A 12,384-nucleotide genomic window follows, 5' to 3' on the forward strand; every position below is an offset into this window, starting at 1 on the left:
CCATTTAACTTGATGTTGACTATTGGCTTGCTGTATATTGCCTTATTATGTTTAGGTATGGACCATGTATCCATAATCCTTTAAGACTTTTAACATGAAGGGGTATTGGATATTGTTAAGGGCTTTTTCATTATCTAATGAGATGATTATGTGGGGTTTTTTTTTTTTCAGTTTGTTTATATGGTAAATTACGTTGATGGATAAAGCAATTCCACTAAATTCAGGGACAAGACAAGGCTGACCACTCTCTCACTATCTATTCAACATAGTACTTGAAGTTCTACCTAGAATAAAAAGACAATTAAATGAGATCAAGGGGATACAAATTGAAATGGAAGAAGTCAAATTGTTAGCAGATGATATGATAGTATACATAAATGCACCAGTTTTCTTAAGGGATGGCAAGACAGAGAGTCTCTAGTCCCTGGGAGTCTGATTGTTTCAAGGGAGAGCAACTGGAACCTCCCCAAACTCTTGTTCCTAGCTTTGGTGTTTACACAGCACTGAAAGGGGAACACAGAGCCCCAGGGCAGCTCCTCAGATGCACATGGTCACATTTCCCCACCACACTTAGAAGCCAACTGGCCCAGAGTAGAACCTCCACTCCCATTAGCTAAATCTTTTGCTGGGCAGTGGTGGCACATGCCTTTAATCCCAGCACTTGGGAGGCAGAAGCAGGCAGATTTCTGAATTGGAGGCCAGCCTGGTCTACAGAGTGAGTTCCAGGACAGCCAGGGCTCTACAGAGAAACCCTGTCTTGAAAAAAAAAATCTTTCTGATCATATGTTGAAACTGGAATTGAATACCTTGGCTGAAGATAGCTACCAGCAAGATGCCAAGACTCAAGGAGTGTGAAGGCTTTTTGGAGAGGGGCCTGGAGAGTGGCAGCCTTATATCCTGACACCGCCCTCCCCCCTGGCCCTCGCTATCACCACCACAGCGCTTTTGAGATCTCTTTCCTCCTCCAATGGAGAACTTTTGCAGGGATTTGAGGAAATGATACTTAGGGTAAAACAGAAAAGAAAGTTGAGGGGGCTCCTTGGCCTTCTATTCTTCGAGGCGCAGGCCCCTCTGTAGCTGCATCACTAATCCTTCAACTGATTGGGCCAAGTTCTTTTTCTCTGAGCCTTGCTTTTCTCCAGTGAAAAATGTTGACAACGGGCATCTTACATGTAAATATAAGGCACTGTTATTGAGGGAATTTCCTGGTATAAATTCTGAAGCCTAAGACATTGAGGATCTAGGATAAGCAACAGCAACTTAAGATATTTGCAGGTAGACTGAAAGACATGGCATGATCAAGCTTTAGAGGGCCAACTCTGGCTACAGATGGAATGTTGTCAGCACCTCATCTCCTACTTCTAAGGGCTCATTCTTCACCTCTTTGAGTGGCTTTCTTCTCTGCTAAGTGAAGCACAGTGCAGGTTCAGGATCTCTTATCTGAAATACTTGAAAGCAACAGTGCTTCATTTTGGTTTTGTGAACATTTGCATATGCACGAGATATTCTGGGATGGAATCCAAGTCTGAATAGAAAATTCACATTCTTTCCATATGCTTACACACATTCTTTACATATACTTGGAATATATATATATATATATATATATTTTTTTTTTAATAATTTTGTGCCCAGAGCAAAGTTTGGTGGCATGGGGTTTCCTGCTTGTGGCATGATGTTGGCACTCAGAAAGTTCCAGATTTTCAGATTCAGAATGCTCAACCTGTAATACCTACTCTGAAAACTGATGTTGGATTAAATGAACCTTGGAACTGAAACTGTGTTCAGAAGTTAGACAGAGCCACTGATACTTGACCTGGGGACCAGTTCAGCCTGTGAAGAGCTAGGATTTTGTGTCTATAACTTGGTGTTTGTTTCCCAGTCTGGCATATTTCCTTTTCTGTGAGAGGCTTGCCAGATTCAAATGCCTAGGTATGCTGGTTAGTTTTGTTTAATTTTGTTTTTAGTTTTGTTTTGCCCACTTGACACAAGTCAGGGTCATCTGAGAAAAGGGCACTTTGTTGAGTGGTTGCATCCATTCAATCAGCCCCTAAGCAAGTCTGTTGGAGCATTTTTTTTTTTTTTGATTAAGAATTGATGTGGGAGGGCCCAACCGACTGTGGTTGGTAGGTGGTTCTGCGAGGTATAAAAAGCAGCCAGGAGGAACAAGCCAGTAAGCACCACTCCTCCATAGTCTCTGTTTCCATTCCTGTCTCCATTTCTTGCCCTGTTTGAGTTCCTGCCTTGACTTCCTTCAGTGATGAACTATGATTAGGATATGTAGGCCAAATACATCCTTTCCTCCTCAAGTTTCTTTTGGCCATTGTGGTTTGTCACAGCAATAGAATATAAATGAAAACACTAGGGTACCAGGATCCTCTTGGCTTCCCTCCACCTCTGTAAGGGCTGCCACCTATAATCTGTGTCCACACTTTCTGCCTTCTTCCTCTGGTTTATCCCAGACAACAGCCAGGCCATTCATAGTTTTCTCCCTGCTACTTTGCTTTTGAGTAACTCTTTTCTTCCTGAGACCCTTCCTCCCAAGCCTTCCCTCAGAGACGGGTTAATGACTCACAGAAGTTCCCACAGGTGATGGGAGCTCAAAGATGTGATCTAGAGCAAAATGTCTTTCCCAACCAGAGACTTCCCCAGGTTCAAATCCATAGAGAGAGGGGACCCAGCTGTCCTTCGGAAAAAGGCCTTGGGATGTTTACCATGCCTGCGTTTCCATGTGTGCATTTATTGTTATTGCTTAGTATAGTGTTGAAAAGGCAGACAAATCCTGTTAGTTACAAAGAGCACAAGCCAGAGATACAGAGAAATAAAGAGTGTACAATAAGAGCACAGTCACTTCCCAGCCCCGATTGTCCCAGAGCCCCCCCAGAGCCCAGGCAGCTTATGGAAGCTGGAGGCGGCACCATTCCCTCGCTACTCCGTTATAAAAGATGTGCACACGAGAGATAGCAGAGTGTGGTGACCCCCCGAGAGGAGGGGCCCTGGAGGGAGAGCACCACAGACGTTACAAAACAGACCAAGGGCCTGGAAGGGCCCAAGCAGCCTCAAACCTTTTGTTTTGGGAGCAGGGGATGATGGCAGCTACCCAGGGCCTGGGGTCCCATGCCTTGGGTGGGTCGGATCTCTATATTAAATCAGAGGGCTTCATTTGGACCTTGGAAAACACATGGGAACTTTTAGGGTCTGACTGTGGCCTTGGTGCTTCTAGAAGAATCCTCACTCCTAGGGTTCTCCAAGGGTGGGGCTTCAGGTACTAGAGCAGGAGAGAGTTGGGTGGAAAACTTGTCAGTGTGTGGTTCAGTTGGCAACCTCCTATAGCTACATCAAGGGTGCAACGACATCCAGGCAAGACATTCTTGTATCCCAAAGGTGTTAAAACTCTGAATAAGAGATGACTCCCAATAACCCAAATAAAATGACCAAAAGCCAGTTTAGAAAAGGCAGACAGAAAACGTCCCTCTGTCCCACTGTCCCTCTGTCCCTCTGTTGTGTGGGTCTGATGAGTTGGAATGTTCTGTCCAAGTACTGGGTCTGGGAGAAGTCTTCCTTTCCCATCCAGACAAGGAGCATATGGGGGCTTGCTCTGGGACAACCACAGGAGATGACTTGTTAGGTGGGGCTTGGTGGTCTCTCTCGACAATTCTGGGGCTTAGGGGACAAGTAAGTTGATAGCTTCCCAGAATTCAGGGTGTTTCTTTGTCTGTTCTCATAGGAATTCTGCACAGAGAGGATATCAATGGACAGTGATTACAATGGGGGTGGGGGTGGCACATACAGCAACAGGGGCCAGAGTCTGGAGTAAGAGATGGTTGGAGGATCTGGCAAAACTTAGTATTTCTTCAGAAGAACAGATGGGGGTGGGGTGGGGAAATCTTGTGAACAGGGAGAGGGACTTACTCCCCTGCTGTACACTAACATGCTTGAGAGGGACAGTAATTAGAACATGTGGTTGGTGCCAGATAAGGGAGTGAAAGAGAAATTCTAGAGTTGGACTGAAGTCTGTGTAAAAAATCAGGAGAAGGCAAAGGTGGCTTTTCAACAGGCATGGGGACACAGTGGTTCTTTATTAACCAGAGGACCCAGGATAGGATGGGCTTTGGCTTGGGAGCAGCCAGTGCCACATCCACTCTCAGAAATAGGGCACCTCCCTCCAGTCAGCTCTGCTGTGGTTGGGTTGAGGATAGGAGAGCATGGGTGGGTGGAGACATGGAGGCTGCTCCTCAATCCTGGATAGCTGGGAGCAGCAAGTTGAGCCTCTCCCTACCCCTCCACAGATGGGTGACTCTGAAGTAACTAGAGCCAAAGTTCAGGTCCCCTGTGGATGCTCACCTGTTTTTTTCTCAGTTATCTGACAGGCTAGGGAGTTGATGCACTTACAGAGTGCAGAGGACAGGAAAGAAGGGGGCGGTGCCACGCTAGAAAAGAGTAGATTTCCTATTTCTGCTTGATTTTCTTTTTTTTTTTTAAAATACCATAGACACATCAGAAACACCTATGTGAGCCAGAAGAGCCAGCCATGGAAAACATAACCATTGCATAGTATTAAATGAGCAGAGACGGTGAATTCTTTATTTACAATTATTGTCTAGATAAAAAAATTCATAAAAACAGATGAATGGTCATAAATTATTGACCCCCTAATGGGGTGAACTGCCAAACGTATCCCATGCTGCTAGATATAGGACGCAGAAGTGCAAGCTTGTGTATTACAGTGAGTTCTGCAAACCAACCATCTCCTGTGTAGGTGTGTGTGTGTGTGTGTGTGTGTGTGTGTGTGTGTGTGTATGGAAGAGTGTGAGAGTGAGGGGCTGGGGCATAGGCTATCCCTCATTCCTGACACCGGGAAGCCAGCGCTAATGTCAGGCCTCTTTGCTAGTTTCCTCTGCTCCTTGTCTGAGAACCTGGCTCTGCTCAGAGAACCCCTTCCTCTTTGCCCTGGAGGCCTGGTTCCAAAGCCCGAGGACCCCAGTTTGTTAAGCGCAAGAACCCTGGTGGCATGGAATGAGGTCATAGATGTATGGTTGAATGAAGGAGGGCAGGATGAAAAATGTGACAAAGGACTCCCCACCAAAAGTCCCAAACCAATCAAACAACAACAGCAACAACAACACAACAACAACAACAACAACAACAACAAAACCAAACTAAAAACCTATCCTGTTCCAAGGCAGCCCCGGGTTTCCTTCCCTCCCTTGGAGGGGTACTATGGACTGGCTCTGGTGGTATCTGTACTGGAATCCAGTGAGTACATCTAGGGCTGGTCCACCTGCTGGAGAGGTAGCTCTCTCTCTCATTCCTGGATACATTCAGAATCCTTCAGAGATATTCTTCCTTATAGAAAGATTATGGCCAGGTGGGATGGGCAGACTTTGAAGCCCAAACCAAGAACTCAAGTTTTTCACAGCCATCCAGACGTGGGCCCTCCCAGCTGACTATGGCTCTTTTCCCAAGTGGCTGTCATCTTGTTTAGTGAAGAGGTCTCTGGGCCTGGAGGAGGGCTGGGGGGCCAGGCTGAAGAGCGAGGAGGAGCGACTGTGAGAAGGGAGAGAGTGAAGGATGGAGTTCACAAGTGAGGCGGAAAGTGTTTGGTTTCCTCGAAGCACGGGACATCATCGGTCATGGTATTCAAAATGTCTTTTGCACTGTACAAGTTTATGGAAAAAGATTGTATGCTGAAAAGTCTCAAAGCAAACTTTGTATTAAATACAAAAGTTCTTTTTATGAAAAAAAGCTGAGACCCACAAAGTGCTTAGCAGTAAGAGGCCGACAGACAAGCTCTTATTAAGTGGGATAACTAGTGCTGTTATTGTTGGGGGAGGGGATAGCCACCTTTTCTCACCTGTGATATGGGAAGATATCAGAATGGCTTTCTGTCTGGGAAAGCAGGACTTGCTGTTAAAAGGCTACAGTATATATTGTAACTACAGGAAGACAATTTGGTTTAAAAATCACACTGAATACATCTCCATGTACACATTATAAGATTCATTCGGATCTAAATAGTGCAGAGAAAAAAGGCTATTCTTCTTCAAAAAGAAAAAAAAAATGAAAGCAGCAAGCCGTACCAACCCTCATCCAGTATGTCAGCAGTGTCTATGCTGCCGTTTATAAGGAAAGAAACTTCTAAATTACTAACTAAAAAAAAAAAAAAATTCAACACAATAGCATTTGTAATATCTGAACACTACCTTGACTCACAGACAGTGCCAAAGACAACTCAGTTCTGAAATGCTCTCTGTAAACTCAAGCGAGTTTCATTGAGAGAAAAGCCTTCCTTCTCCGGGTGCACTACAGACGTTGACGTCACCAGACCTGGACGGCCGTGTTGCAAACCCGGGAAGCCTTCTCTCCTCTTCTCCCTTGTCTACGGTGGAGTGAGCGAGCGTGTTGCTTAGCTCCTCAGGATGGATCCTTGGGAGCCGTTGGCTTTCTGCCTGAGCTTCCCATAGTAGTGACATTATTGAACGGAAATAGCAGGCAAAAATCAGAGCATGGCTATCGTAAAACTTCAAGGATGCAATCCAGGGGATGTGTCTGTTGGGCCCGAGCTGTTTGTAAGCATCTTGGCCACCAGTGTCCTTAAACCACACAAATAGCCAAAGACATTATCTACAGGTTTGTAAACAAATTACATTCTTCTTTTAGGACATAAGTTAAAATAGAGCAATTTAAGCAGAAACAAGGCAACATGCCGGCAAAGGAACTTTATATATCCATGTATATATATGTATATATATATATATATAATATCTACTTATCTATACGCACGTATACAGTCTTCAAGAAGTATACGTTGATATAGATACAAAGAAACGGATATAACCTCGTGAGTGTCTGTGGAGTTCTTGGGTTTCATTGGTGCAAACCTACTCTGTGATTTCAAAAAGTTATTAAATTAATCTAGACATTTGAGACCATGCTGGGCAAGCATTTGAAACCTCATAGACCAGTGGACTGAATGAACAGTAGTCTCTGTTCCAGTTCCTGTTTGCAGTTCCCGCCTAAGGAAACAAACAAAAAACTCCCCTCCCTAACCCTCCAAGAACCAAATGAGGGAGGGGGATTAATAGTGTCCAGGTACATTCATGCTGGGGCCACGGTGGCCGGCGGGTGCATGGCTGGTCCGTGTCTGGGCTGGAGCCTGGAAAGGCTCTTTTTTTTTTTTAAATTAATTCGTTATTATTATTTTTTATGTTTTGGAAAAAAATCCACGCCACTCTCTGCTCCAGATGACCCCAGGGCAACCCCGCCCAAGGCCTAAGGAGTGAAAAAGAGTTCAAACAGCATGGCTGCCAGAGAAAGGTCTGGTTCCCTCTCTGCTGTGTGGGTTCCGCCCAGTGCTCCTTGCTGTGTCAGGGAGTTGGTGCCTAGAAGGGTGTGCGCCTGGAGGCGGGTGGCGGCGGGTCCATGAGCGTGGCCAGGTGACAGGGGCCTCAGCTAAAGCGACGTCTCCAGGCTGTGGATGGGGCTCCCTGGACTTGAAGAGGTAGCTGATTTGCTCGTGTCGGTCGTCAGGTTGATCCCGCTGTCGATGGCGCTATTGTTCTTGTTGAGCGAGGACGGCGGGCTCGAGTTCTGCTTGAGCGCGGCATCTTCTTCCAGGTCGGTGTCATCGATGAGGGGGATGTGGGGCTGGGAATCTTCGATCCGGAATTCAGGATGAGCCATGAAGTTATGGATGGAGGTTCGAGACTCGGGTTTTTCTAACCCTTCATAGAGAGAGCTACGGAACGCCTTCACGACGCGGATCTGCAAGGGAAACACTTTGGTCAGGAGTGGGCTGAGCCCTTCTGGGGACTTGGAGGAGGGTTGGGGGAGGGGAGGGAACGCAGGCGGCTGGGATCCACAGTCGTTGGTGTTATGAGCATCGATGGGGACGGAGGGCAGAGGGCTTGGGGGAGGCATCCATGAGTTGGTTTTTAAGTGGCTTTGGTTTGGGTCAGAACTATGGTGTTAGTGGGGACTATAAAAGCACCACCACAGAGATGCTTGGGGTAGTTGTAAACAGGAGCATGGTCCACTCCGAAGGGCACCCGACCTAGTGAGAGACTGAGCCTTGTTAATGTCACAGCAGAGTCTGACCATGCAGGGGGCTTGGGGGTTGCAGGGGAAGTAGGAAAGAGTCTATTTGTTAAAAAAAAGTGAATCTTCAAAAACCACACACAGTTAAGAAACCAAACCACATGGAACAGGTTACAGGTCACACGGAGAGGGAACAGAAAGGAGAGACGGTTGGATGAGGTGGGATGAGAGGACACACGAGGGCCAAACAGAGAAGGGGACATCAAGCCGAGGCAGCAGAGCAAAGCAAAGCCAGGGAAGGCTTTCTGAGGTGCAGGGCTGCAGCAGCCGAGAAGCACAGAGGAGCCGCACACAGGACGTTGGGGGTGGGGAGCATGCCACAGGAGTCAGGGGCCACACGCACACACACCGACACACAGCTACACTTGGAAGCCTGCACAATGTGAACGAAGTTGTTTGTGCCCAGCGCCTCTTTCCTTCATGCATTTGGGAGGTAAACACTCGAGTATGGGCTCAAAGCCCTGGCCAGCCATTGTAGCTTGCTAAGGCGCTCCCTTGTTTCCTGGAGTTTGGGGTTTATGGCTCTGTTTGTGTTCTGAAAACACAAAACCCAAAAGAAAAACGAAATAAAACAAAATAAAAGATGGAGGCCAGAAGTGGACAGCCAACCCTGAGATCCCCTTCAGGTTTTAGGATGCGGGGGATTGGATGTCAAGGGTTTGGCATTGCACCATAGTGAGTAAGCCAGGAACTTCAGGTCCTTAGGCCTTTATTCTCTCCTCTAAAAATGGGAGGAGCCTGGCCTCTGGTCTCCAAGGCTGGTGCAGAGAGCCCTGGATTTGGAATAAGAAGGACCAGGTTGAAGTCCTGGCTTGGCCATTCTTTATGCCTTGGCTATAGAGAGCTACACTACCTATCTGGTCATGTTCTAAACTGCCTTTCAGGGGGCAGGGGGACAGGGACATGCCTTGTGTCTTATGGGATCGATGGGACTTGAAATAAAGATATCTCCTGCTGTCTTCCCAGTGCTGGCTCAGAGGAGGGCAAAAGAGAAAACACAAGATGGCCCAATGCTATCGACTGGCCAAGTGTCACATGGTCTTGGCCATGGGGGGGTGGGGCAGGAAGCCTGCCAGAGACAGTTGTGGGTAGGTCCTTGGAGTCCCAGCTTCGAGCTCAGCTGAGCCAGGGAACTCCTCTGTGGGCCTGGTGAGGGAGATCCCTGTTCCCAGAAGAAAGTTCTAGATGGCTCTGACTGCTGAGCCTGTGTCACAGCTGACGGATGGCTTTCCACTTCTAAACGTGCTGCCATTGATCATTTCCCCCCTCAGGCTGTGCTGTCTGGCTCTTTTCCCCAGTCAGCTCTCCTCCTTTGCCACCAGCCTTCTCCGGGCTACAACTTCCACTTGTCTTCTGAAGATCATTCTGTCCCTTCTCCCTACAACACTAGTGACCCCAGAGAACTCTGCTTGCTAAAATCCAGGGAAGCTGGCAAGCTGGAGCCAGTGAAGGCAGGCAGGCTGAGTGCTGCTGTTCCGTGTGATACTCTCAGCTCTTTTTGTCTGTGGATTTCCTACGAAGCTTCTGTGGACTGTTCATTTTTCTGAACTAATAAATAAGCTATCGAACCCTTGGAAATAATAATTGTAAAAAGGTATAGCCTTGGCTTGCTTAATCTTTTCTTTGTTGTTGGTTTGCTTTAAGGGAAGGTCTAATATAATTTAGGCTGGCCTCAGGGTATAACCTTGAACTTCTTATTCTCTTTGTTTCTATTTCTTAGAATGATTTCCTTGGGGACTGGGGAATCTAATCCAGGGCCTTCTGCGTGCTTAGCCAAACACTAGGCAAAACCCAACTTCCTCATCTGCAAAATGGGAGTGCAAATGTCCTGTCCCTGTATCTGTCTAGCTGGTGCTCTGATTTCTGAGGCTGACTTGCCATATGACACTGGCTGGCTGGAATGCCTAGCGTATGAAGGAAGGTAAGGGACAGTGGCAAGCCCTCGTCATGTGACTGACAACGCAGAGGGACGACACACAATGAGATGAGGCCCCTCCCTGCCTCCCCCTGGCATGGAGACAACAGAAGGAATGAACTGCTCTGGACAGGACCGTGGGGACAAGACTTTTCGGGACACCCCGCCATGGACATCCCAAGACTCCACTCGGTTTTCTCTGCAGCTGAAATGGAAAAAAAAAATAGGGGAAGAAAAAAAAAACAAAAACAAAAGCAAAAATCTCTTCCATCTCCCCGGCCTGCCTGCTCTAAAGATGGGGTCTCAGGACAGGAGACTTGTGGGGGTGTGGGGGCAGGGAACAAGGCAGGCCCTTGGGTGGGACTGTGGAAGTTTGCTTTCAACAGTCTGAGGGACCTGGAGCTCTTGGCCACTGGGGTCTCTGGGGAGGCAGAAGCCTTTCTCTGAGGTGGGCTCCGCATACTCGAATGTTTACCCGGCTTCAAGGAAGCCAAGCGTCTGGGATTGATTCACAGTCGTTTCAGGCTCAAGGGTAAAGACTCACAACCTCTTTAAATTTCACTCTCTCTTGCTGAACTCTGTGTCCAGGGTTCTCTAGCCCTCTAGGAAACAAAGACATGGAATATTCAGACAGTCGGAGAGCTCAAGGGTTCCCCCCAGAAGCAAGCCATTTCCTCGCCAACCCAAGCTTGCACCAAACTCGTTACCAGAATGCTAAGGAGAAAACCCAGCTTTCCTCTTTGCCACTGTCTGCATGGCTCCTCACCACGAATGCTGCACACACTGGCAGTTCCTGAAACCCAAGTCTAGAGGTGATATGGGGGCACTTGGGGCTGAGTGTGTGTGTGTGTGTATGTATGTGTATTGTGTAGAGCCTTGCCCTTGGTAGAGTGGGGCTGAAGCAATGTTCATTGTGGAGTCTCTTCAGGCTTGTGGAGGACAGAGATGGCTTGAGACAAGCGAGGGGCCTGAGGAGGATGAAGAGGAGGCTGGCCTGGATGGATGAACCTGGTGCTGACTTGGTTGACCAGTGGAGGTACACTGACTCTGTGGGCTAGAGGAACACCAGTGGATACAGCCTCTCTACTTTCCCCATGTAGGGTGATGGAAGGGGTGCTCCTTCTCCTCTGGAAGGCTGTGGGCACCAGCATCGGCTCCCAGATCTAATGCCATCTTCTGTGCTATTGAGTCAAGCCTGTTTGGAAAGAGGTGTATGGAGAACTTTAGGACATACTCCCATTTGCCCCCCTTGCTTGTGGTCTTGGCCAAGTGGTGTATCTGGTGACCCTGGGGAAGCCTCCTCTCCTTGTGGTGAGATGTACGTGAAGGGAAGGAAGTGGAACTGCTGAGCAGGGCTCAAGTACACAGCATTAGTGGTGTGGCCTTGAATCTCCGGGTGGAAACCCAAATTCAATTTTGAGTCATGATGAAAAAAGCTCGCAACTGTCCTGGGTTCTCTCCCAAATGCTCTGGTCCCATCCCAACTGAGCATGTCTCCCCATGCATACTGTCTACCTGGGGCCATCTAACAGCTGTGCCGTGGAGGGGTGCAGAGTGGGCTCTCTCTCATAGAAGCTTTTCTATCCTGTCCCTTTGTGATCAACGTTTAATGACATGAAAGAAAGAGATAACTCCTGGGGTTTGCCTCAACAGGCATGTGGCCTGTCCTCTGCTGGGATGATCTTGCAGAGCCTGGTAGCCCATCTTTCTTTCTGCTTCCTGTCTTGCCTATCAGACCTTCTTCCTATCAGAAGAAGGAGTTTTGTCCTCTGAAGGGACCTTGCCTGATATCTAGAGGGTCTTCCGAGTCCCAGGAGAGCAGAAGACAGAAACGACATAAGCAGAGGATGACAGGATGCCGATTTGATATCCGAATTGTGATCTCGTTGATCAGATTGCCTCTTTAAACCACACAGATGGCAGCCCTCCTAGGAGACTGCACTCCACAGAGGAATGGTCATACCCAACGAAGGGTTCAATGAGATGAAGGATTACAAACTGGAGTTGAGAGCAGAGGGTACCAGTGGGGGCCTGTTAAGGAGGCTGGGGAGGTGACAGTGGGGAGCACTGAGGGAGCTGGGCATGCCCAACCTTTCTCAGCCCTGAGAGGGAATGAAGAATCACGGGCCAAGATGGTAGATGAGCCCCACCTAGGCTTTCTTCCTGTGACTGCTCTAAAGTTAGGGTTACATGGAGTGAAGGCGGGATCAGTTTATCTGGAGACAAGAGTGTGGGGTGCACAGGCCTGCCTGTAGGAGTGAGGGCGGGACAGGCTCCTTGATGGCTCTATATGGGTGCGGAAGGAAGAGTGAGAAAGAAGATGCTGGGATGAGAGAGTGGCTCTTTGTTCTAGAATGTGAGTGCTAAGCTAG

The 12,384-nt window shown here is 47.9% G+C and overlaps 1 protein-coding gene across 14 annotated transcripts in view; it reads right to left on the bottom strand.

Annotated features, from left to right (window-relative positions):
- Positions 1–4,445: 4,445 nt before the first annotated feature.
- Atp2b2 (ATPase plasma membrane Ca2+ transporting 2) overlaps positions 4,446–12,384 on the bottom strand; it is a 301,832-nt gene continuing 293,893 nt past the window's right edge. For 10 of the 14 annotated variants that reach the window (XM_029478501.1, XM_029478498.1, XM_029478497.1 and 7 more), the window contains one exon: positions 4,446–7,764. In XM_029478501.1, the coding sequence (XP_029334361.1) occupies positions 7,453–7,764 (312 nt within the window). In that variant the 3' untranslated portion in view covers positions 4,446–7,452. Of the gene's footprint in view, positions 7,765–10,559; positions 10,615–12,384 lie in introns of all 14 variants that reach the window. The other 4 variants (XM_029478503.1, XM_029478502.1, XM_029478499.1 and 1 more) reach the window with 2 other exon arrangements.

This window comes from Mus caroli, chromosome 6 (assembly GCF_900094665.2).
Source record: "Mus caroli chromosome 6, CAROLI_EIJ_v1.1, whole genome shotgun sequence".
In the NCBI taxonomy this organism is placed as follows: Eukaryota; Metazoa; Chordata; class Mammalia; order Rodentia; family Muridae; genus Mus; species Mus caroli.